Source organism: Myiozetetes cayanensis, unplaced genomic scaffold (genome assembly GCF_022539395.1).
Source record: "Myiozetetes cayanensis isolate MyiCay16 unplaced genomic scaffold, myiCay2020 scf2-11, whole genome shotgun sequence".
In the NCBI taxonomy this organism is placed as follows: Eukaryota; Metazoa; Chordata; class Aves; order Passeriformes; family Tyrannidae; genus Myiozetetes; species Myiozetetes cayanensis.
The window spans coordinates 27,387,160-27,413,718 of NW_026087411.1; the positions used below are offsets into that span (position 1 = coordinate 27,387,160).

General features: G+C 40.7%; 1 protein-coding gene across 4 annotated transcripts in view; it reads left to right on the plus strand.

Moving 5' to 3' along the window:
- The window catches only part of TTC7A (tetratricopeptide repeat domain 7A), a 200,298-nt gene that overhangs the window by 41,734 nt on the left and 132,005 nt on the right, over nucleotides 1-26,559 (plus strand). For 3 of the 4 annotated variants that reach the window (XR_007628882.1, XR_007628884.1, XM_050314945.1), the window contains 5 exons: nucleotides 1,511-1,648; nucleotides 2,072-2,155; nucleotides 13,559-13,663; nucleotides 18,450-18,506; nucleotides 22,905-23,022. Coding sequence is in view for 1 of the 4 variants with exons in the window: in XM_050314945.1 (XP_050170902.1) it covers nucleotides 1,511-1,648; nucleotides 2,072-2,155; nucleotides 13,559-13,663; nucleotides 18,450-18,506; nucleotides 22,905-23,022 (502 nt within the window). In the remaining 3 variants the exon portion in view is untranslated. The remainder of the gene's footprint in view (nucleotides 1-1,510; nucleotides 1,649-2,071; nucleotides 2,156-13,558; nucleotides 13,664-18,449; nucleotides 18,507-22,904; nucleotides 23,023-26,559) is intronic. The other variant, XR_007628883.1, reaches the window with a different exon arrangement.

A 26,559-nucleotide genomic window follows, 5' to 3' on the forward strand; every position in this document is an offset into this window, starting at 1 on the left:
ACTATTTTTTTAATCACAAATTATGTCTTTTGCAGTAGCATGCAAAAGAAAAATACTGTTGTGGCTGCAGGAGTTGCTGTAAGTTTATTTGTGCAAACAGTAGAGAGTCTGATCTGTCATCTTGCCTTTAACTGCGGTCACCATTTAGCTCTTGGTTGTGATTGTGTTAGTTGTCAGTAATTGTGTTTGCAGTCTCGGCTGGAGGCTGTGATGAAGAGTGCTTGGAACTGGGGCATTACACAGATAAAATCATGATGAAACAGCTGCAGCTTAATCATAATGAAGTATGCGTGGGTTTTAAGGGCTGCATATTCTGGAAATTTTTATTACACTTAATTCCCATGTTTAACCTTTTTAGGAAAAAAAAGTCTCCCTACAATTAGAAAGAAACAGATGTAAGATTACAGTAGTAAGTATTATAAAATAAATCTCATAGCCTTTCTGTTTCAGGGAGGGAACATTTTGTTTGTCTTTGCCTGAGGTGAAACTGCTGGCAATGTTCTTAATTTTTCCGATCTTTTAGATGTCTAGACCTGAGTGTCTGATGTTGCACCCCTTTCAGCTGAGGAGCCCAGGGCACTGTATCTGTGCTATCAGTAGGTGCTAAGGCTCGGTGGCATCTAGCACTGCCTCTCTCAGAGGCTGGGCAGTCTGGCTGAGGTCCTCTGCATTTGGAAATTAGAGGGGCATTTCAGTTTACTCTGGGATTGTAATCTTTCCCTTTGTGTTCAGAAAAGCACAAAGGGCTGGGATCTTGAGGTAAATCTGAGTCTGTGGCATGTGGTATTTTGGGACATCCTCACAAATACCTAAACAGATCATTTTCTGTCAAAAGTAGTGTTTCTTCCTGATCTAGGCTAAGTAATGCACTGATAGATTAGCAAAATTAACACATATATTAAAAAAAATAAAAAAATAGTGCATTACCCAAATCTCTAACTGCTTTAAATTGATGACAGACAAATCTGATTACTAAGGCAACCTGCTCAAATTAAAAAATGAAAAGTGAGTAGCAGAAAAGAACAACAGAAACGCATACAATTATGAAGAAATCAAGTGTGGACACAGAAGATAAATTACCAACAATGGAAGCAGTTATTGCAGTTGCAGGCAATTGAAGTAATAAGGAAGATGGTTTAAGTATGGCCTTGAATTTCTAATTATTGAGGAAATAAGGAAGATGTTTTAAGAATGGCCTTGAATTTCTAATTATTGAGGAAATGGGATCTGGTAGGTCTGTTTCATAATGCTCTAATTCTGTGACACAAATCCAGATGAGGTATTCCTAGCAGTTCCTTTCTGTACGTACAGCTATCTTCTTGAGTTTGCTTCATGTGAATATAAAGTACCTCTGTTGAAGCACCTTCCTTATATTGGGATAAGTTTAAAAAAAAAAATCTTGAGATGATATTAAACAAAATGCTATGAGTGATGGGTGTAGCTTGCTATGGAGGAGGCAGTTCTCTTTTTGCTCTTTTGGAGTCTGATGTTTCATTGTGTCTGTGCCTAGGCGAACAGGGACGCGGTGATCAGCCGAGCCCCAGACCAGCAGGATGACCGAGCTGTCAGCCTCCAGGATGCCTCTGCAGTCTACGACCTCCTCAGCATCACACTGGGCAGAAGAGGGCAGTATGTGATGCTGTCTGAGGTACCTCCTCCGCACTCTGCCTCAGCTGCCTCTTGAAACGTGCTGGCAAAGCCCCTCTTTGCAGTGGCTTGATGGGGAACGTGAAAGTGAAGCACACCAGTTGGCAGTTAGTAGAAAAAGCCACAGACCTGTGGTAGCACAGGCCTGAAGTGCACACAGAATTGTTTGAGACACTGACATAAATTTGTGTGGGCACTTGAACAAAGTGGCTGCCATTTGAAGTGACGATGTATGCTAGCAAGTCCCATTAACTGAGAAGAGGAAAATGATGTCTTTAAAAAAAAAACAAACCCCCAAAAAACCACATGGGTCCTGGGCCACAACAGATTGTTTCCTGACCCAAGCAGCAGCCTTGATGAAAGGTATAATGAGAAAAATAAATAAATAAAGTTCTGATATTTCTCCCATCAATTTCTTTCTCAGTGCTTGGAGAGAGCCATGAAGTTTGCGTTTGATGAGTTTCACCTCTGGTACCAGCTTGCCCTGTCCATGGTAGCTTGTGGAAAGGTAAGGTTCAAACCAAAGGACTTAGAAAGGGCACATTTTCCTCTGGTAGAGTGTATCTAGATTACTTGTTTGAATGTGCAGATCCATGTATTTTGTGGGAGTAGAGGCCATCAGGCAGCTATGCTGAAGGACAGTGCTCTCCTTTTAGTCCCTGATTGCACTTTGTGGTCAGGTGCATGCATTTGGTATTGAGTAGTGTTCTTTCCATGTCGTGTTTGTTTCTCATTATCAGGGAGAAAATGAATTTTGTTGCATCCCTGCGGGTTGCAGAGTGTTATACAGCTGTCCATTCTCTGCAGGTTCAACATAAATGTGCTTAGTATAAGAAAAAAATGATGTCTAAAACTCAACTCACTCTGTGTCTTTGGGCAGTTGACTTAACCTGTGGTTTCTCCATATGATCAAGGAAATGTTAATGTTTCGTCCTAGAGAGGTTTAGTATTTTTGAAATACCTGGTGCAAAATATACTCTTGAAAAAGAAACTGGGTGAAATTGGAATGGTCATGTGTTTTAGCGTAAATGTTGTTTTAAAATTAGTATAATTGTCAAAGTTATCAGTAAACCATTGATATGCTACAATCTGGTTGTGAAAGGTAGGCAGTGGCAGCAGGAGGTTTTTTTATTAGTGTTAAAAGAGTGGACTTACTGAGGGAAATGTAGATGGTACAAAATGTAACCTGTTCTTTCTGGAGTCCCCACCTACACTTTTGGAAGGTATGAGCAAATTGATGCTATGCCCTGGTAGACCACTTAATATGGTCATATATTCTGTGCCCATGGAGTGTACAGGAATCCATGGAGACCACCAATTAGCAGTCATCTGGCCAATTGCAGGTACTTTTATGGCTATAAGCTGAGCTGGAAACAGTGGCTTTGGCATGGAAATGGGAGATGAATCAACAGCGGTAGGCTTTTGTGCAGAAATTGTCATCTTGTGGTGTATAAGTGGCTGCAAAGCTTGGAAGATATCTGAAGGGATTCCTTGACTTCTGTGAGCGTAGACAAGGCCTTATCTTGGAAAACTGTGAGTTGTTAAGCATTATACTTCAAGAAAATGACAAGAGAAAGTCTAATAAAGAGCATCAAATATGGCTAAGGGTACAGTAAGCAGGACTGTGGAGAGACTGAAATGATTAAGAGAAACAAGTCTTCAAGAGCTCTTAGAAGGAGGTGTTAATCTTGTCTGTGGTGGTTAGGATAAGATGTGATGGCTTGCAGTTGCAGCAACACAAGTTCATGTGTCCTATAAAGAGGCAAAAAAGGATAGTGGAACATTGGAAAAAGATTGCCCTGTGGAGGTTATGTGGAGCCTGCATCACTGAGCATCTGTGGAACTCCCTGGGCAAACATGTAGTGACACCTCTGTGAGGCACCAGGGATGTACTCGGTGGGACATTTGGTGGATGTACCTCAGTGGGAGTCAACCACTGTTGACTCTGTTGTGGAACTCTACAGTTACCTCTTTTTGTATAGAACAGGTACAGCTGATTTATGAGATACCAAAGCTTTGACAACACATATTAGATCAACAGGGAGCTGAAGGGAGATATTTAGACAGAAAGAACCTTGCAGATTCCTATAGAAGTTCAGTACAAGCATTTCAAAATCCAATTCCAAGTATGAAAACAATGGCTAGACTCAGTCATGTATAAGGAAACCTGAAGCTACTGATGGAATTCTTAAACAATGAGCTTGGTGACATGGTGCTAATACCTTGCACTGGCCTATGTCAGGTGGGGGGTTTACAAGTCATGTCCAGCTCTCCTTGGCATTCAGCTGGAGTTAGCACAGTCCTGCCCTCTGTGTCTTTACAAATCCTCCAGATACCTGATCTCTTGATATTGAGGACAATAATGGTTACATAGGCTATGATGGAAAGACACAGTATCTTCCCATAAACACAGGGCTTGTGTGGGAGCTTTATCTGCTTTTTACAAGTTGTGTGACCTGTTTATCAACAGCAGATAATGCTGTAGCTCTAATAATGTGCTGGAAAGCAAATCTAGATTTTTAACTACCGGTGGTTGAGAGTGAGTGTATCCAGAGAATAATTGTGGTTCAGTCGTAGGTTAGTGCGGTCATGAGAAATGCAGCCTCATCTTTACCTTCTAATAACTTGCATGGCAATTCTGTCCTTGTCCCTATATATTTGCATACCTCTTCACCTTCCCTAGAAATTACTGCATATTTGGTACTTTAAAAAAAAAAAAAAATAACACAAGTATCCATCTCTATAACTTCCCTATCTTTTCAGATTTTCAAGTATGTCATGTCTTTTTGCCTTATACTTGAAATATTTACAAGGTAAAATGTCCTAATCTTGCCTATTGATGTAAAAGCTCTAAATGTTCTGAGCCCTATATAGGTCAGAGGGAATTCCCTTACCCAGCAGTCCCATCTGTGCAGTATTTCACTTCTAATCCCAAAGTATTCCCTGAGGATTCCTGTCGTATACTCTGCAATGCGTCATCTTGCTAATGGGAAATGTGGCATACATTTTTATGTTGCTTTGGAGCTTGATAGCAGGACAGAGTTCATTTAAAAGTAAGTGCTCTAGTGTTGCAGAAAGAACTGATGAGAAAAGTGTGGTCTGTCTAGACTGCAGAATGCAGAGTACACTTGAGCTTTTATAGGTAAAGATCTGTTTTCACCTGTCTCAGTCACAGCCAATTCCTGATCTCATTTCTTGGTAATGAAATCTCACATCCTGCAGCATTACTCGTTCTGCAGTACAGCAAATCATGCTCATAAATCCTGGGCACAACAGGAACAGTTCTATCAAGCTGTAAATGCTGTAAACTTCGGGTTATCTTTTTTTTTTTTTTTTTTAACATGATTTTAAGATTTTCAAACTTTGACCTTCTTGAAAGTGCTGTAAAATCCTATCTTGCCCTCTATGCTACACTGAATTTGACTAGTGTTACTTTTATTTTGTTTATTCACCTTCAGATTAAGTCAATCAAGTCGAATTTCAGAGTAGTTTATTCCTCTGCCAGCCAAAAAATTGCCAAATGGTGATTGTCGTTTTTCACAAGTATCAGTCTGAATGTCAAGCCAGCCACCTAGGCTCATTACTGCATGTAGGCTTGAGTTTACACATTATTCTGAAAAGCATGTGTCTTAACAAAAATAAGCACATCACTTCAGTAAGTTCCTACAGGCCTTGGGGCTTCCTAAAACGGTGAATGAAAAAACTCAAGAGAAGCATAACCTTCCTGTCTGTCTTTTATGCATTTAAGTGGTGGAAATAATGGAGTAACAGCAATTTCACTTGCCTGTGTTTCTCAACAACTTGCATAATGATGATAAGATTGTGTAGTCTGGTTGTTTTTTAACCCGTTCTTAGAAACGCCTGTTATACTGAGCTGTATGTTCTCTGAAGAAAGAAGGCATGTATACTTAAATTACTAAAATCCACCATTGCATTTGGAATTTTAGATGAAATGCTGGGAAAGCCTAGACAATGGCAAAGACATGGTGAGAGTTGTCCTGTGTCACTAAGTGCAGTTCTGGATAGGCAAAAGAGGTTTAAATTAGTCTAATGCAGTACCCTTGTTCTTGTGGTGCTGGAAAACTGAATGCTGAGTTCTTCACAGATGCTTTAAGTTGCTTCTGCTGGTAATAACTTTGGCAATGTGGTAATACAACAGCTAGAGGCTGAGTGGGCATAGCAGCTCCCTGGCTCTGCTGCCGTGCACGGACAGACTGGAGCCTGATTGGCGAGTGGTATGATAGCCGGATGCCATCTGGCAGAGTCCTCAGGCAGTGAGATGAGCCACTGTCCCGCTGCCAGACTAAAATGAGTGCAGACAGTTGCATCTGTTTGTCTCAAGATTTTGAAAAAGTGACCAGTATTTAGCAGCATGGGGAAAGGAAGGACCAAACTATAATTTACAGAGTAGTCTTCGTAGTCTTCACAGTGGTGAAGAGAGAGAGAGCTGCTTGGGGCAGACTTGTTCTCTGCTGCTGCTTTCCAGCTAAACAGCTTCCACGGGAGGTCGTGCAGGTAACCAGCACATAGCTCTCCTGCAGACTAGGGTAGTTCTAGCAACATTTCTGAAGTTGGAGGCAAAGTTGTCATAGTGTCTAGATGATGTATTGCAAGCACAAGGGATGTGAAATAGGGTCCTTGTGCACTCGCAAGCATTTCCTTGGCCTCAAACCAGTTGGATCAGTTACATACTTGTTCCTTGTTCAGATTTCTGTCCCCTTCCACACCTAATACCCTCACATGGGACCTAGCCTTGGTGTTCCAAAGTGTCACTGGAGCTCTCTGGGTGTAGAGACTCAGGAGAGCATCGAGAGTGGGCTCTAGGTTAAATTTACGGTATTTAGGAAAGTCTTCTAGATCTACATTGTGAGTGTCTTTTTTACCTGTCACACTACTTAAGGGACAGATAAACTGTGAAAATACGTGCCTTGAACAACATGAGGCAACACTGATGCCTCTCTTCTATCTACCCAAGGAGACAAGATTTGTATTTAGTGACAATGATTTGCTGTTTTCCTAAGGGTAGTGAGGGAGGGATTCTTCAAGGATAGCTGTGAAATTATTCTGTGAACAATGAGTGTACTTTGTCTAAAAGTGCTGAGTGCCCTAACTGAGCCATTCAACTGTCATGAGTCTTAATCTCTCATGTCCAGTGAATGTTTATTGTTGGTAGTGTATGGAGTGCATCGGAACGTTTTCAAAGTTATGTTTAATGTTTCTGCCCAAAAAAACCCCACAACTTGGTTAGTGAATTAAGAGCTTTAGGATGTGTGGTTTTTGAGAGGAGGGATGGAGAACAATATACCCTTAGGCCAGCTGAAGGAAGCCTGGAGCATCTGCTGGGAGAGGATAATCTGCTTTTACCCCTCGTACTGTGTACTCATTGAGGGGATGAAGTGCATCAAAAAGTGACTAAAGAAGAGCTCAGGAACAATTAAGGGATCTGTGGGGAAAAGCCTCTGTGAGAGCTCAGTGGAGCTGGAAGCAAGTACCTGGAGGCAAGGGCTGTGCTCAGCAGGCCTTGTATTGCTGATGTGTTCCTGGGGTGCCTGGCTCTCCAACCCCTGGGAACACTGTCAGCCCAGTGCTTGCCTTGAGGAAAGGAATTGTGTAACTTCAGAAACAACTGCATTGTTGCTCATCTCCCCCAGCCCCTGCTAGCCCATACTGGGGATACCATAGGAACAATGGTCAGCATTACCATATAGAGAGACAGATAGATAGATAGATAGGCTTGGCAGTAGGGAATATAAGCTCCAAGCATGGTACCTTGCAAAACCAGGCAGATAAAGCAGTTTTCAACTACACAAAGTGCTCCTTTCCGCTCGTACCTGTTATGTTTGTTCACCTTTAAGGCGAAGAGGAAGAAATAGTCATGCTTGTCTACCTGAATGGTTTTCTTAATCACATAATGCTTCAAGAAGTGTCTTGTGTTATACATAAGAAAATAATCGCATCCTCCTTGGCATATGTCATTCAGCTGTGTTTCTGAGGGAGCAGGCTCCAGCTCTTCCCAGAGCTAATCTTGCAGTGTCACTGTGCTCCCTTTGGCTGCTCAGCAGTTGGAGATGGTGCAGCCTTGCCCGGGGCTTGTTCTGGCAGCATTTTTAGGGTTTTGAAACCAGTCTTACACAGCCATGAACTCTGATTTTGGAGCCCTTAGCAAGTTGCTAATACATACTGGTCATAGCCAAATAACGACAAGCTAATGTCTGAGCTGCTCATATCTGTGTTGCACCCAAAAAAAAAAGGAATCTTCCCCTTATTTAAACAGTGCAGCAAAAGCAGATGTCTCTAAGTGCTTCGAGGAGCTTCAGGTTTGACTCAGCCATGCCTGTACTACCAACATACAGCTTTCCAGAAGGTTAGAAGGAAAGTTATAAATATATTTAATACATAATTCTGCAGCAACAGCAGACGAATTTTGTGATTTAGGCTGTTCCTTCTGTTGGTTTCCTTGCAAAAGCTTAGGCTGGTTGCTTGGCAACTGGCATAAAAAAAACTACATTTCTCTTTGTATTGCAGGCAGGAACCTTGGGAGCAGCAGAGGCCTCAGATGGCTCCTTAAATAGCATTGCTGGGGAACGAAAGTTAAAATATTGAACATCCATTGGTTAAAGATCGTGTTACAAAGGTCAGCTATCTGGGGGATATTCAATAGTTTGGTTTCGTTTGGCGCAAAGGAAAGATTAGAAGGGAGTTTGCCTGTATGCTGTAGATAGTACAAAAAATGGAAATTTCCTAAGATTCTTGGCTGTCAAGCAGAATACCTAGGTGGGCTATATAATTACCTTCAGGCTTAACTCTCTTTCCTTGACAGAAAGTGTGAAATGAGGTGTTTGTCACAATTAGCAAGGACAAATGTATGCTTACAGATCTTAGAATTTAGGAGGTACTTTTAAGAGGGAGTAGTGGAAGCTGCTTATCTCCAGTGCTCTAATTTGCTAAATATGAGGTAAAAGAAAAGGGAGAGAATTGGTCCTTGTGTTAAGAGAAGTAAATGTCGTAGGGGAATAATATTCATGCGGAGTGATTCACAGAAATCTCTGAATTCAGTGGAAGGCTAACACCAAAACAACTAATTCTAGAGTCCTCAGTTGCTGGCTCACTGTCATCTTTCTGTGTTGGTTCAAGGTCATTTATAGTTAAATGTCTGTGAATCCCAGGATACAGGGAATATTAATTCTTGCATAGTGATGAAAGATTTCCCCTCCTTCCCCACAATCCCTTTGAAATAATGCAGTTTTTAAAGTCAGACAGGATGATGCTAGAAATATAGCAGTACTGGTTGTGGAGATTCGTCTCTGTACTAAACTGCCAGGTGAATGGGAATGAGGCTGTTTACCAAAACCACCACTGTGAGGTGAGAAGTTTTTCCCTCTGGCTAGGAAGTGTTACCAAAGAAGCAAAAAAACTAGAAAAGTCTTTGAAACCTTTGCAAGAGGAGAGCAGTTGTTTATAGTGTGTCAAAGTTTGTCTGGCATGATTTACTGTCTGGGAATTTTTCTTTCCTTATTGTGGTTTTTTGTCTTCTAAATATGAAACAAATTTCTAACATCCTTCTTTTGTTGCTTTGGTATAGTGAGAGAGCAGAGGAGGGGAAAGCAAATTATGCTGGAGTAAGCTAGGAAAACCAGCATTTGGGCAGTATCTATGAGTTTATCATGACTGATGGCAAGATCTCTCAAGCTTGGAAAAGGGAAAAAGAAAATTACCTGTAGGATGCTTTTTGTTCTGTTCTGCTCATGTGCAAGAATATTTGAGGAGCTTTTTGTTCTATTCTGCTCATGTGCAAGAATATTTGAGGAGCATACCTTCAGGCTTCATTATTGAATTAGTAAATGGGGAATGAGAATTGTGTTCTGTATTTAGATAGTTGTTTTTCTTTAAATGTTACTCCCTTAAAGGATTCAAAACCATGGCTGCTGTAATTACTTAGGGGAAGGTGTCCTCTCCTGCCTTCTCCTTCCCCAGAGCTTCCGTGTGATTTCTTGCTGGAGATTAAGAAGTGCCCTTGCCCCCAAATTGCATGTGGTACATACAGCTCTTTCAGAAGCCCATATCAAAAACAACCATTTATCCATATTGCTTTCTGCTTCCCAGAAACTGCCTAATTTTTTCTCAGAAATTATTTTGGAGGATCTCTGCAGAAGAAAAATATGGTATGTAAGTAGATTAGATGAGGGAAAAAATGACAGAGAAAACTGGCTTTGTACAAATCTTGGATTTAAATATGCAACAGTAGTGCCATGTTCATCTCTGTCTCCTTTGCAAAAACCCCAAAGTTGTTATTATATTAAGGATGGAGATGCCCAACTCAGGTGTTTGAAATCCTTAAGTCCCTTACTCTTTTTGAAATTTCTTCGATGGCTGAACATTCTCATTAGAGCAGTGTTTCCACTCCATAACCTGATTTGAACTGCATGCTTTGTTGACCATAACAAAGGGAGGATGGTCATGAGTCTTTGTAAATCTGATGAGGGTCCCAAGGCTGAGAACTTCTACATTAGACTTCTCACAAACAAATTTGAAACCCCTGTGAGGCAACTGTCAGCAAGTTTGCCATTCTTTTAAACCACGTCTGTTTAATGGGTCTGTGTGTGTTTGAGGGAACTTTTAAAGCCTTCTTCCCAGAGAGAGGCCAAATGAGACCCAGAGGCAAATCCCTAGTTTTCTGAAGTCCTCGGGAACTGGTTCCAGTGCAGTCATTATAATTCAACAATTATCAAGCTAAACAGAAATAACTTAAATCCTGGCTTGAATTACGATGTGAGCCCCTCTAAAGCTCAGAATTATGAGTAAGAAGCATGCACTGAAATGGAGTTCAATTTCTGCTCTTCTCAAACATGCCTCACCAATAAATCTGATTATTATTGCCTTGCAGTGAATCTCACAAACAATGCGCTTGGCTGCCTGGTCCACCCACACTAAGTGAAAGAATATGTACATTTTAATTATCAGATTATTTCAATGTTGTACAAACACTGTTTCTTATTAAATATTTTTACAAACTAGTGACATCTGTATTCAGTAATGAGTGGATGATATTTTTCCCCTGGATATTAATGTCTGTAATTAGTATCTTTAAGAAACCTTGATATTATATGTCATGCCAGTCTCCCCTAAGTAAGGTCACTGTGGGAGTGAGATATTATTTCTCCTGTCATTCCTTGACTAACACTTTCATCATCTGTATAAAATACTGCTGAGTAAAGTTTTCAAGGTGAAATTATATAATGGCTCTTGAATTTTTAAAATGCAACTGGGGAGAAAGGCTTCGTATCACCCTGTTTCTAAAACCCCTTCTACTCCATATGTTTGGTTGCAAATTTTATAAACCTCTTTAAAGTGACATAACTTTGTAAATGTTTAAGAAGCAGTGTGGAAACTGTAGCTCTCGCTCTTGTAAACCCATGTTCAGAAGCTCCTGAGTGCATATAGTTAAGTGACTCCACATGTGATGTGTTTGGGTGTAGGCACAAGCTGGCATGTTCTGTTTTGCAGCATTCAGTAGTCACTGTTTTGCAGTTGCTTCCTGAGCGGACTTGGGACTTGAATCACTTTTCGTCTGATGTAGGCCTGGGGAAGTCCTACAGCTGTGGCCCAAATTAGGACAGGCCTGTCACTGCTTTGGTTTGTGCTGGTGTTGGTTGTGCTGACCCACAGGAGAGCTGTCACCAGCTCCCAGGTACTTCCTGCTTTCCCTCCAGTCATACTGCTGATGGGGAGCTGAAAAACCATCACTTGGTTCAGTTTGTGTCTTGTTTCTGCAAGCTTTGACTCTGGACAGTGTTTTTTACATCTCTGGGCTTTTCAATTCAATTTTGCATGGTGAGATGAAAAAGATGGATGGAGTTCAGTTGTGGATATACTGACTGTCATGGTGCATGTTGTCCCACTGGCACATTTATTTTTTTCTGGAAGCACCTGTGAGGTTGGAATATATGAAGAGCAAGAAGATGATGTGCCAATAGGTTCCTTGTGGGGTTTTGCTTGGATTTCCAACACATCCAGTATGCTACTGGGAATACCAGCTGCTTGCAATGCAGGTAGCATTCTGTGAGAGAGAGGAGTAAGATGCCATTAAAACCTGAGATACCACTTGTTCTGAACAAATAGGTGTCAGAGAGGTTTGTTCTGAGGGATGCTAGTCACGTCGTGACAGCAAAGCCCAGTGATGTGTTCCTTCCTGTACCTCAGGGTTAAATTACCCATGTCGTTGTTTCTGAGAGGGATGAGGTAATGGTTCAAGCTCCAGGACAAAGTTTATTGATTCGTGTCTTTGCTCTGAGACAAGCTTCCTTCTGGCTTTAGGCAAATTGTGCATTTTGAATTGTAAAATGGCAACTGTTTCCTTACTTTTATTGATTGTACCTGATGCTCTAGGTAAGGGGAAACAAGATGAAGAACATAGGGTGTGCCATTGCTCTTCTTCAGACAACACATCAGGTACCTGAGCTTTTCAAGCGGCAGGGTTTGCTCTCTGCTACTAGGGAGCTCAGGTCTCTAGTGTACATCTGGTTTTCCATTTTCTCAGGCTCCCTTCCAAGCAAATTCCTAAACAGGCTTTTAAATGCAGTAGCAAGAGGTGGACCTTCAGTTCTTTGAAGGAGTCAGCAGGTGCAGCCTGATTTGGTGTGGTGGGAGGGAGGGAAGTGCTGATGTCTGGTGGGAACATGAAGCTGCCATGCAGGGAATTGCAGCAAACACGAGACCTGGATGCCTGTGCTGGTCAGAGTTCTGATAGGGACAGCCTGTGGGGGCCAGGAGGAGATGCCGGGGACCTGACAGGAATAGCTGCTATTTTGACTTTACAAGCTTCTGTTGCCGCTCTCCTGTATTGTGGAAAGGCCATGACTATTTAATGTGCTTCTGAGGAGGAACACTGAGTCAGAGAGGCCAGCATGTGTCTTGGGACCATGTGGAAGTTTGGAAGGAAAGGGGCATGCAAGGAGAAATTCCAAAATAATAAAACTACTTCTTTATCAAGGATAAGAAAATTTGAGTGGAGCAGGGGTCAATAGCGAGGAAGGTTTAAACATGATAGAAGCTGTGGTTCAGGTGGAATGGGCTGGGAGACACTGATAAGGCAACTTCTTTTGCCTCCTCATCAGCTGACCAGGTCTTTGTACCACCATCTCAGACCAGAGCTTTCCTCATTCTCCTTTAAACCATCTGAAATGTGGCAGCCATGAGTATGTGCTGTAAAAAGCAATGTTTGCAGCGCACATTGAATCAAAAGGGCTTATGTAACTGCCAGTCTTAATAAGCGTCCTCATTAATGGTAACCTAACACTAGGCAGACAGCAAGTTTTATGGGCTTTCTTTCTAAGACATGCTTGGACCACCCACTGAACAGTGTAATCATCTGCAGTTGCTTGCTCCACCCTTTGTATGGTGGGGTCCTTGTATTCTTGTATGTCCTGGAATTGTAGAAGACACAAAACAACTTACCAGGCAGATTACTTTAGTTGCACAAACCTCTCTGAGTAAAGTTGGCCTAAAATGTTAATGTACTGGAGGATAAGTTCTTTATGATCTTTATGATCTTTCTTATGGGGACATGGTTGTGTGCAAGGAAAACTATAGCAGAATTCTTGTATATCGAGAGGGCAGAGTTAAAATGAACAGTGCATTAACAGCTAAGGAAAACTTTCTTGTGCACAGCCAGGGCTGGTTCTTTGGTGTGTTTCCTCTCAACATGGGAAGGGCATGTGTTTGTATGCACATGTGCACATGCATGTGTCTGTGTGTGGAGTTGGGAATAAAGTTGTTAACTTGTTGCTGATGTGATTCTTTTCTCCACAGTACTTCTTTGAACATGTCATTGAAATATCTTGCTTGGACTCTGTAACAGCATTGTCTGATCAGCCTTTTTTGTTTCCTCCTCTTTCTCCTACTCCTCTTCCAGTCGGCATATGCTGTGTCGGTGCTCAAAGAGTGTGCTAAACTGCGACCTATGGATCCCACCGTTCCTCTTCTGGCTGCCAAGGTCTGCATTGGGTCACTGCACTGGGTAAGCAAGCTGATGCAGTTCTTATGTAATAGATCAGGTTCTGCAGTGGCAGTGCCACAGTGTAGTTGCAGTGGGGAGAAAGAGAATCCCTGCTAAGAATCATGCACATGGGTACCTTTTTAAAGAAGTGTAAATCCCAGCAAGAAATTTTGCAGTGAGTCATTGAAACGTGTTTTACTGGCATATTAAAAAAAGGAGGAGGATGGAAAGCCATAACTGCCATGCTGAGGACTGCTTTTTCAACTGAGAGTTGTGTTGAATTGGCCACTCTCGTAGCCCCTGGAAGAAAAAAGTTAATAGTTATAACTGGACTACTAGACAGTTTGAGTCTGCTGGACAACTTGGTCCTGTGTTCTTGAAGTTGCTGTGTCAGTGTTTTCTGGATGTGTTAATGTATGCCCCAGAAGAAGAATGGGAGTGGAAGTTGGTGCCCGTGATTATCCAAAGGAAGAGAAACATCTGTCACTCTTTTGCTACTTGGTTTAATTAACTGAATAGCAGCCTGCTGTTCTCACCTGTCCTCACCACGAGGTGTCCCTGCAGTCAGTGAAGGATTACAGTTGCTAATAGAAGTAAAACAAAGATTTAAGAAAATATGAAAGAAAATACCAAAAGAATCTGGCCAGATTTTGGTGAAAAGTTCTTTCACATTTGCTGTTGTTATGTCCTCTTTACTCCTGCCTCCCCATCCTCTACATCCTTATATGATGCAAGCTGGTGTTCAGCTAAACTTGAGTTCTGTCAGTTGTCACCACCATCAGGAAGCACATCTGGTTATGAATGTTTTTGAAGGAACTGTAATGGTTAAACTTATATGTGAGTCAGCAAGAACTGGGCAACATCTTGTTCTAGGAAAAATCTTCCAGGTCTGAGGGCCTTCAGGGAATCCTTCCTGAACTACTCAACCTACCTTTGTTCTACATACAAGCAATTTAGCTCTCTTGTACACATAGCTCAGTACCTAAACTTTCAGGGCTGAAAGTTATTCAGTGATATAACATTCACAATGAATGTTATTTCTTAAAATGAAGCAAATAAGTTTTTTTTCTGTTTTTATACATGTAAAACAATGTGAAAGCCAGGCATTACAACTGTGTTGAACAGTCTTACTAGTGTTTCTAATGAAGTTTTCAAAGCACAGCTAGCATATGAAAAATACCTTGTTATAGAGACACTTAGAAAAGACAGTGAGGCTGTAATTTGGTTCCAGCTCTGTCCTTGGGCAATCCAGTGTCTTCAGACTTCTCATATGGCAGAGCTGGTAAAGCAAAAGGTTAATCCTAAAAAATAGGAAAGGGAAGGGAAGAAGGGAAAAATGAACTGGTTTTCATTATTGCAAAGCAAGAGGGTTTTTTCTTTTATCTACTGCTTTTTCAGTGTTACTTAATCAGACCGTGGCTTAGAACTGGAGTGCAGTATGAAATGAAAACATGTTTTCACAAGAGGGTAATTTTACTGCAGTTATCTAGAGCACAACCTTTGAACTAAAACCAAATTAAAAATATTCCTCTCTCCTCTTCCTTTCAGTCAGTGGCCTATGATCTACCCTCATATGAAACTTGATGATGGAATAGAAGAGTTTTAATTAAGAGGAGTCAAATGGAAATCAGAACATCTTTTAAAAGAACTGAAATGATAGGTTCCCACATCTCACAGTCAAAGGGATGCTTCTGATATTACTGGCAGACTCCTGTGACTAATAAAGACCTTCCTGCTTAGCAGAGATGTTTTTCTAAATGTCATCCTTACAGTAATTATTTGCATTTAAATTACATGGCAATCAAATCAGAATTGAATAATTTAAACTGGAAGTGAACAAGTTGATCAATGCCAGTATAAATAGAAAGGAGGATAGACATGGCATGGGAACAGTCTAATGGACAAATATTAACAGTTGCAAGTACTCAAATACATCTTGCTTTTCAGAACATATAAAATTCAATTAATTTCTCAATTAGGAAATATATCTATGTATTTGATTGCTGGCTAGGCAGGAAAAGGGTGAAATCAGATCACCATTTATCCAAATTAAACAGCTGATTTATGTCCTGCATCTGTCTACTATATGCTTTTGGTGCAGTATTATATCCAGTTTGCTTATAGCCCATGGGCAAACAGTGCTTTAGTCTTTTTTCAGTTACTAGCAATAAAGAAAACCCCAAAACACAACATTTATGCAGCTGGATAATTACAGAATGTCAGGAGAAGCACAGAACAGTTTCTTTCATGATTAATCTAGTGATCACTTAACTCGTTTTGTTGGCTTTGTACATGGTGCCTCAGCACACTTTAAAAACCAGGGGAAAAAATTAATTGAAATGTACTGTAGTGATTTACAACACTGAGGATGCTCAGATCACATCTATGAAATAATCTCTCAATGGAGAACAAATCAAAGTGAAAACATGCATACATTCATACAGTGCCATGCAAATCAATATATAACAGAGCCTGATGCGGAAAAGAACTGAACCACCCCCAGCTTCTGTTGTGACAGTATGACCAGATTATTAGCTGATGTAAGTTGGCACTACTCCACTGGCATATTAGTGGCACCATGCTGGCTTACATCAGGAGATGATCCACCCCATCAGCCACTAGCTTTTAGGATGTGGCCTGCAGTAAACAACTGAGTGGTATAAGCAATGTTTTGGTTACAGAATTTCAGGGTTTCAAAATCTTTTAAAAAATAAAAAAAAGGTGTAAACAATAAATCAATATTTGATTAATTGTAAAGCTTAAGCCAGTAGTCTTGGAGGACCAGAAAAGCTCCAAAACTGGTGTACCTATATAAACCACATTTTTATGATCAGGATGCAGTCAGACCTGTACCTAATATATAAATACAAAAGTTTTTAGCAACATTGGAATTTTTGTGTACTGTATCTAGCCCATTACACAGGTGTTACAAATGTGTTTGTAGAGGGCTCAGAATTACTTTTGAGGCATCATGCTGCTGAGCCTTCCAGTTTGCTGTGGTTTCAGCATTCAGTTTGCTGAATTTTCATGTGGATGATTTCTGTCATGTGAACACAAAGCCCATTTGTGTTTAGCCAGCTGTCTTTTAGCTTTCCGGAATGCACTATGAGGTCTTTGTCTATTGTAGTTCAGAATATTGTTTTAAATTTTCATAGGAAAAAAGTTGAAGTAGCTCGCATTGGAATATGTCCATACTGAGGTTGTCCTGCCTTGTCCCACTATAAATTCAGAGTTACGCTTACTAAATGGCTTGCTGCAATTTCCTCTTTCACTCAGCCTTCCCTGGCACGGCCTCAGCTGAATGCTCACTTGCCTATTTTGGCAGTGACTTTGAGTTACAGCATGAGTTGTTGTTTTTAATATTTTAATAGTACAGTACTGTTAATTTCACTACTAATCTAGGTTCTCCAGGATCCTGTTATGGCAGGTGTTGTGAAAATACTAAAAAAGGAACTTCTGCCTACAGGCAAGCGTTAGATATTGGATTTCTCCATTTTAGGAACCTTATTTAAAGCATTTAGGATTACTAGGATGGTTTCTTGTGCCTTTTATTCTGTTGATTTCAATGGAGACACGTTGAAAACTTTGTAAATACACACAGAGCGAAATGGACTGCAGTGCTTGAATCTTCTGGAACTCTGCTCTGACGGAAACCAGGATGACATGAGGGGTGTTCTTTCTATTGTCATTGCCCCACAGTGGATACAATAGCAATAGTGGTGTTGTGTTGAAGTTGTATAGCACTGACTGATGCCAGTATTATCAGCTAGTATGAACTTACGGAGGGACTTCCTCCCATGGCAAAAGCTGCAGCGCAAGATGGTGCTGTGCCTGAGACATTTCCCTCATTCCTTTCAACTGATATGCACAGTGAAGTGCTCTGCTCCAGCACGTTGCTGGGAAGACAGAGATCATGCCATCAGTCAGGAAAAACGAGAAGTGGTGTTGGGCCAGGGCAGACCATGCATGGAGTCGTAAAAACTGAGTAGGACATACTGAGTAGGACGTCATGGGGTGTGTGTGTGTCGGGGAAGCTGGCAGGATGTAGATTTAGAGCTGCATACTTCTGAGGCAATAGCTTATCATTCATTAGTTTCACAGACCACTTAATCAGAGAGTGCTTCTCTCTCCTTCTGTCTGTTGTTGACCCTGCCACTGTAGGTAATAAGTGCTGTGCATGTGCTTGTACCCAGTCACTTAGGAGCCCTGGAGTTGCCTGGAAATGCTTAGGTCTTATTGCAGTATGAATAGTATTGAAAAATAAAATCTAGTCGTGTTCCCAGATTTATTCTGCCTGCTGAGTGGACATTCTGGAGGATTGACATCCCTAGAGTGAGAGGCTACTAAGAAAGCAATGAATGACAAGGAGCAACTAGACATTTCTTCCGTCTTTTAAAAGACATTCTTGCATACATCACCACTACTGTTAGTGGGGCAATCTCATGGGTTTTTAACATTAAAAATGACCAAGAATGTTGCCTTCCATACATCTCCTTTATGAACAAACCAGTCCCACTACAGTGGAGGAAAGGCCTGAGTACTCTTAAGTGCTGGGGGCTGAGCTTAGACACAGAGTAAGTTGGTGGGCACATGGTGACATGAAGAGAAAATACCGACTGGACCAACTATACAAAGCACAGGATTTTTTTTTCTGACGCAGGTAACATGTCATTAGCTCTGTCATTAGCTAAACAACTGTGGGACAAAACCTTTTCATTAGACTATGCCTTATTGACCAGTTTCTTCCTATAATTTTTCTACTTAACATTCTCTTTTCACAATATTTACTTTCTTGTCTTTGAATTAGTCTCTATACCTACAACCCAGTGTCATGAAAATTAAAAGAAGAGGTCAATTCAGCGAGGTAATATCATGTGTAATTTTGCATAGATACCCTTTTCGTTGGATTTGGGTCACTTAAGTGCTTGGGTATTGTTCAGTGTCACTGGTGTCCAAACTCACCTGCTTCACTAACCTTGTCTGCTGTCCTAAGTCCAGTGTCATTTGATGTATTTCCTGCCTCTTCCCTTGTGTGCTCCTCTTTTTTTGGCACAGGACGGTGCCATTTTTATTCTGCTTTACATCATCAATTTGTTTTGTCTTCAGTTATTCTAAATGTGTGCTGGTGAGAACTGCAGCTTCCACTTAGTCCTGGAGGGTGTTGATTCAGTGGGGTAGGGCTTGAGCTTTTCTGAAAACAAGCTGGGTGGCAGTTGGAAACCAGCTGGGTGGCACTAGGCCAAGGGACAGCACCTGCTGTTCTCCTCTCCCTTGTCAGTGTGCCCCTGGGCTTGGCTGGAGCACACACCAGAAACCACAGTCAAGTAACAAGGGTGGCTGGAACAGCCACACTCTGTACCAGGGGAAACATCCCTCAGGGTAAGACAGCTAACAACTGTTCTTTTTCTATCAAACATGATGGAGGGAGTGGAAGGGGAAAAAAAACCAACCAGCCTCACAGTATTACCATCTCACTGGTGTGAGTTCAGTTTAGCAGTCTGTCTCTCTCCACGTGCCAGGTGTCTGCTTGTTTCTGGTGTGATGGAGAGGTTGCTTAGCTAGTGTTTCCAGGTGCCTCCTGACAGTTTACACAGCTTGAGTTAAAGTGCAAAAAGTTCCTCTTAGGTTGTTTTTCCTCCGTGCCTGCTTTCTGAACTTTCTTCTATGCAGGTCTTGGAGGCAGGGAACTTCTCCCTGCAGCCTTGGATGCTACCCTGCTCTCCATCAGCTTTTCAGTGCCAGATATGCAGATGATTCTAAGAACAGTAAGGGCCAAATTGGAGGTATACCTGTATGTCTTTGAGACTGTGTTTCTTGCTTACTTCTGAGAGAATAAAAAGTAGTGACACTAAGGAAAATGAATTCTAGTTGTTACTGACCCCAAAACGTATCTTTTTTGTGGTGTTGGGAGCTGCTAGCAACCAGGTAGCAGCAGTTCACTGTGCATTTCCTAATCACAAAGTGATGCTGTGCCATGCCTGCTGGGGAGGAGCTTACTGGCAAGCGCCTACAGGTTGCAACAGAAGTTTGATGATTTTTCTTGCTCTTCCAATGCAGTATTACATCACCTTAACATTGGAGTCCTCTTCTGAAGTGAATGAATCACTTAGGTTCCCTTCATACTGAGGCTGGCTCCTGGCTGTGCAGCAGGAGGAGTAGGAATGGATTCTTCTGATTCTCCTGATAAGCTTTTTGATTCTCCTGATAAGCCTTCTGCCACTCAGCTCACTTCTGTGTACCCTGAGCTCACAACTTCTGTGAGTCCCACAGGGTGAGATTTTTCATACCTGGCACCACATGGGGAGAAGAGAAAGAGAGAGTAGCTCCTGCTGCTTCAGGTCATGTGGCAATATGCAGGAGAATGGTTCTGTTGGTGGGTCACCAAAGGGGTTGATGCCTCATTTGATGGCTTCCCCCTCCCTTTCTCATCACTACAGTACAGATTGGTGACATCTCATATCTTTAAGGACCCCCACAGACACAGCTTTACTGGGACATCACAGCTCAGGCTCACTGCTGGTCTCTCATTCAGGTGTATGGAGAGGGAGTTTTCATCCAGACTGCAATCTGGTATTCCTTGCAGTTTAGTTGGTAGCTCCAAGTATGTCCCAAGGGGGTTATTCCCATTTGAGACAGTAATTTCCAGATTCACGGTTGACTAGGCAATCAGCAAGACTGATGCACTGGAGAGTTGAAACCTCACAGTGGGTGATGTGAGTGAAAGGTTTGGCTTTTCACACTTGCCCAGAATGATTGAAGAGTAGGAGAATGGGAGAAGAAGGGGCAGATGGCTACCACAGCAGGGCTGGCGGGGTAAGTGTCTCAGTGCTGTAAGAAAGAAAAGTAAATGTTCTCATAAACAGAACCAGCTGTGCTGGAGTTTGCAAGGCCACTTATTTTCAAATCAGATTTCAGCTGACCTAAGTTTGCATTCATAAGAATCTTTGTGACTAGTCAAAGTACCATTAGTGTTTAATATGAATAAATGTTTACAAGAATGTGCTGGAAGTGCTGTTTCAGCTATTCTGAAAAGTTGTGGTTTTAATTATTCAAACATTAGATTAATCTGACACTGAGAGGTGGCCCTGGATAACTGGCAGGCAAGGCTGAATGGTGTACTGCTGATTTATGCAGCATAGGCCATCAGTCAGAGGTTGGAAATACCATCAGGTGACCATTCAGAGAAACAATGGAGCAAAATCTCTCCAGTTTTAAATGTCTCCATTTCGCCTCCAAACGTGTCATTTAATCTTTGTCTTCACGCACTCTACCCACCCCTACCCTTGTTCACTAGTCATTAGAATTCTTTGTATAGCTCTTTTCTTCATTTAATGGAGACTTCTTGAATGAAAGTGTGTGTGAGGAGAAGAGGAGAAACAATGAAGACAGAGAGTGGGAATATAGCTGTTTATGGTGGCAAAGAGGTGCATAATGAATTTTTGGGCTGCAGAGAATTCATGTCTTACATAAAAGTTCCTGAGAACTGAAGAATTCAGTTATTTTTTTCATAGGAGGAGTTTTTTATTGATTTGTAGGTTTTGGTTCTGGGTTCTTTTTTTTCTGTGTGGCAAGTCATGGGACATTTTCTTCTTTTATTGTCCTAGGCTCTGGTCCAGAGCACACTTCAGTTTGTGGGAGGGAAGTCAGTAGGGCTACTGACAGTATTAAGAAATCTCCTGAAATGAATCTCTGTCTTCCTCATGTGATCAGAGTTTAAAGGGTCTCATCTGAGCATCCCTGAAGTCAGTAGGACTGTTCCTGGTGGTTTGGGTAGGCTTTGGACTCAAAGACAGTCCTAGCAGTTTAGTTGGTAGCCCAAGTATTCCCCAAAGGAATTTCAGTTCGTACTTTCCAGATTAGTAGTTGACTGGGCAATGAGCAACGAGCAAGACTGTAATGATTTCAAAGTGCTTTCAGGAAAGAATTTGATTATCATATATACATTGGTCATTGGACTGACTTACCTGAGATTTCAGAAATTTGGGGGCTATTGATCTACGTCTAGTTTGAATTGTATGGCCTCAGGGAGTTGTTTGATACCGTCTCATAAATCCCAATAATAAATTGTTTATGAAGCCGTTAGCTAATGTTGTCACCTGAATGTCTTCAAGTGATGTGACTAGGAGGCCCATTGCCAGGATATTATGTCAAGTAGATTCTGTTCATAGGTAGCATATTAACAGATCTCTGTGGAAGGGAAATTTCTGGTCTGCTGGTTCATTTTGATTCCAGTTTGTTATGGGTGAGTCATTTTAGATGTTAAGAAGCCATTAGGTACTGGAGTCTGATGAAGCTGAGTATTAAGAGGGCACGTGTCCGCAGTACTTGTGCCTAAACCAGATGGCTTTCAAACAAAAAAGTACTCTCTCAAAATTAAACAACCCTGTTCCTTAAAGTCAGTTGTCATGTAATAAGTTTCCAAAAGGAGGATTTTTCAGATAGTGCAATGATGTTTGCTTCTTGATTAGGGATGACTCTGATTATGGTTGACAGGATCTGCATACTGTCTTGTACAGAAAGGAGGTCTTCCTGTAATCTCTGTCTTTCAAGTATTACTTACAGCTTTTCCTATACCCCTCCAACCTACAGCTTTCTAGGTATGTACAGTCTACAGGTCTTAGTTCTTTCTTCTTTTAACAAGTGATGTTAGAGTCTAAAGTTAGAAATGAGAAACGCTGTTCTGTGATAAAATAGTCAATTTATTCTTTTTGTTTAAAATTACCATTAACTCAGACTTTACAGATGCTAATAGATCTGTGTGGTCAGCTGGAAAGGAAAGTTGTGGGGAGGAGAATGTGCTGAAATTAGTGCTTTCTTGTTTTACTCCAGTAGCATTTTAAAAGGAAGTAAAATTTTCTAAGGTTTAAAAAAATTGTAAATCCAAAATTGGATGGTGTTTCCTTTGAAGGAAAAGACCCATTAGACTTTTCAGTGTACTGCTAGGATAGTCCAGCATTTTTAAGGTTGCATTATTGAAATGTGTCTGAAGGGAACTGTAAAAGTAACATAGTGTCCTTGATTAATCTTAAACATCTGGAAGTAGTTTGGGGTGTAAAACCAAAACCTTCTCAAAACTGTGCAAGTGCACCAAGGTCTGTCTCTCTGACCTTCTACGTCCTCCTTTTGGTGACTGTTCACTGAGATCACTGAAAGCCCTTGTGTGAATGGCTCTCAGGTCACTTTCAGGTAAGTTTAGTGGTATAATCTTATTGCAGCAAGTATAAAGGAAATGCCTGTAAATCTCAACCTACCTCTTTTTCAGCTGGAAGAAGGAGAACACTTTGCTAAAATGGTGATAGACCTGGGTGAGGATGCTGGAGAGTCTCTAGCAAAAGGTTACCTGGCACTGGGCTTGACATACAGTCTTCAAGCTACTGATGGTGAGTTACCCTGTTTGTCAAGTGTGCTGTATGGAGAGCATTTGTTCAAAGTCTTCAGTGCAAGCAATGGAAATCTGTTAGAAAATCTGCTTTCAGTGCTGACTAGACATGAAAAACAATCAGATTGCAAGACAAGTGGAGACTGTTCACTTGCTCTTCTGTGGTAATAAAAGTGAAGTTTTTAGTTAAAGGAAGAAATGCACATCATTACTTAGGTAATGCTAATCTTAGTGTAGCTGACAGTGCTTGGTGTGCTTTACTTGAATATTTGTAATACATTTCTTTCACTTATTTACACGACAAAAAGTCAAACTTTCCATCTATTTTCATATTTTTGTCACCCACTCATAAATCACGAAGAAATACGATCTAAGAACTGAAGTCAGAGATGCCTGACTTCAGTTCCTGGCATGATACTGATTCCCCACAGAGATTCAGCCTCTCTGTGATGTGGTTTCTTTCTCTACTTAGAAGTAAACAAGATAAAAATATCTACCTCAGTGGTAAGTGTGGATGTTGACTAGAAGCAGACCACTGAATGTAAGAAGTATTTTATTTTAATGCTGCTTGCTTGGGTCTTGAATTACTGGACAACGGGCTCCTGCAGATTTGGTGCTTGGTAGCCAGAAGGCTCAGTGTTTAGGAGAGTTCTAGCTCTGACCTTCATCAAGCTCACAGGTGGGAACAGTCTTTGTTTATTCTATGACTTCTAACATACGTAGAAGGCCTTATAATGTAGTTTCTTTGAATAATGGCTGGGCTACTGTGTTTCCTAATCAGTTTGGCAGTCCTGCCCTCATGCAAACAATGGCTTTTCTATCAAATGGGTTCCATAGAAACAAACCAACTTCTTCCAGCAAAGAAGCCTGAAACAAAGCTAAAATGACTGTATTAAGGCATCAAGGAAGTATGCTGGCCTTGCAAGTTACACCAGAATTCTCCAAGGCATGTGCATGATAAAGTGAGTTGTGCTCTTCAGTAGTGCAAGTTGGTGTAGTTTTTCAGGCAGCCATATCTGATCAGCTGTTCTGAGAACTGATTTTCATCCTGGAGGATAACAGGCACTGTAGCTCTCTCCAGTTCCCCTTTTCTCTGCCTCAAAATAGTTCCCCTTAGAAAGTTCATGTCAAAAAATGCATCCTTCCTAGCTTGTACTTTCTCTTACATATTTTTTAAGTTAATTAGAAATAGAGTTATGCTTAACAGCCTATTATTTCAGAGTATTTTTTCTAGATTTTGTTTAAACTGTTCCTAAAGCTATACAAGATTCCAATTACTATTTTCAGAGATAGGAGGTTTTCTATGTTAGTCCCTTATGATCTATTTGTTATCCTCAGTATGGAAAGAAGGTGGTTTCTAAAGAACAGAATTGTAGAGGCATGTGCTGTACTCTGGCTTTAAAAATACTTTGGTGCGGCAAAATGTGAGTTGGAAACTCATCTTCTGGTAGTCTGAGTATTCAAGAGATTAGTTTAGTATTGTATCCATTTTAACGTAAAAGAAACAGTCTTCACCACAACTGCCTTGGATTCTTTTCCAGATTAGCATCTGCTTTATGTTGTGAAACAGTGGAATATCTATCTTCTCCTCATATCTCTAACCTTCAAGTCAACAGGACCAGTCACTCAGTTATTTGAGGGAAAGAGGAAGAGTGTATTTCCATCTTTCAGATTATATTTTAATAAAATGGATTAGGTCCTTCAAAAGCATACATGTGATGCTCATGAATATGGAACTGTGTTTTACTAGAAAATGTCAAATTTGCACTAGGAAGACATTTTTCATTAGCATCGTTAAAAAAATAGCATGTGACAGTGAGGAAGCAAGGCTAGAACATACTGAAAGGAAGACAACAGCTCACCTCCCATATGTAATCTTGCCTCGTATTGTCAATCTTTTTTATCATTGTGTTTATACTAGTTCATAGTGACATATGCAGGCACAGTCAAATGTCTGTATGTATATATATATGATTTCTATTAACTTTCCACTGGAGTTGACTTCCAGTGAATCAACCTTTTCAGTGGTAGCTAAGTGTTTCAGAGACATTTGACCAATTGCCTTCTAAAGCTTGCAGCAGTATATCAGGATACCTTTCATCCAAGCTTAGACTTTCTTATTTAATATATCCTTTCAGTAGTTACTTCTCCATCCTATGTGACAAAGGCACTGAGGAGTTGTATTAAGGCCTTTTCTTTGTGACCTGCAAAATGCTTCCCTGTTCTTAATGCCTAAGTACAGGTTTCTTGAAAAAAGTTACATTGAAGTAGCAGAAAGATGTGTCCTCAGAGGAAGTCATTGACACTTTTGTCTCACTCTTGGAAGCATAAACCTCTGGTTTGTAGTGAATGTCCATTTTCTGTAGATCTGTTCCCAATGGGCCAATGCCAGCAACAAACCTTATTTATCTCCTTTAGCTGTAAAGGCCCTGTAAATGGCACAGTTAACTTGCAGCATCACTGCTCAGTATTGTCAAACACAAATTTCAGTGTGTTCATCCAAGTTAGACACAGATCCAAAGAAGGACAGCCAGATTTTCAACTCAGTGGTAGCTGAAGATGCAGTCCATATTGTAGGAGGTGGGAGTCACATGCTATTTCCCAGTAGTGCAGAGGCAAAGCTGACTAGCTGTGGAGTAATCACTTCATTTCCATAACATATTTTGTGTTCTTTCTGACTACAAGCTGAACATTAGTCAAATGTCTTACCAGTTAAACGCTAGAAGTTCTCGCTTTTCCATGAGGGGCAAATAGTAACATTTCTTTCAGTCTTCCTTACTGTGTGGCATCTGCAGAATTGCTCTGTAACTTAAATAAGGAATCTTGTAGTTTCCATGAGAAACAGAATCTGACATATTTTTTTCTGTATGGATTTTTATATGTGTGATCAAATCCTTTCTGATGTCTTCTCAAGCACTTCTATTTACATCAATCTTCATTCTTTTAAGGTTTTTTCTACATTTTCTTCTCTGCTACCTTTTTCCAGTATTCTGTAGTGGCCTGATTTAAGGCTACTGCGAGTGAAGTATTTTTAATAAATGCTGCATTTTACATGAAAGTCCATGTCTTCAAATTTATTCTTTAAAATGCAAATTTTTGATCAGTTTTTAATACTTCGAGTAGGTTTTGTGGCCTAAATTATAAGCCTTATCATTTGGGAAGTCCTGAAGATTACTGTTGCTTCCAAATGAACCTGGTATTTTGAAAAACTGTTGGAAGATGTAGGAATAAAATGGTCTGATCACTGTAACTATTTCAGCAAAATAAGTTACTTTCAAAGTTTCACTTGCTTACGTGTTGTAGAATCCCAAGAAACTGATACCTCTGTAGGTCTTGTAGAAGAACACAACTCTTTCTTCCCAATAACTTTCAAGAATGCTTGAATTTTATCTTTTTTTGTTGCTTAAGTATATACTACTTAGTAGCTTTCTGGTTTGGAGCATACATTGAGTTCATGTATGAAATCAAATATATTCATAGGTAGATGTTTGCTGATGGATTAACTACTTATCACTTCTTTGTGCTGTTGATCAGTCAT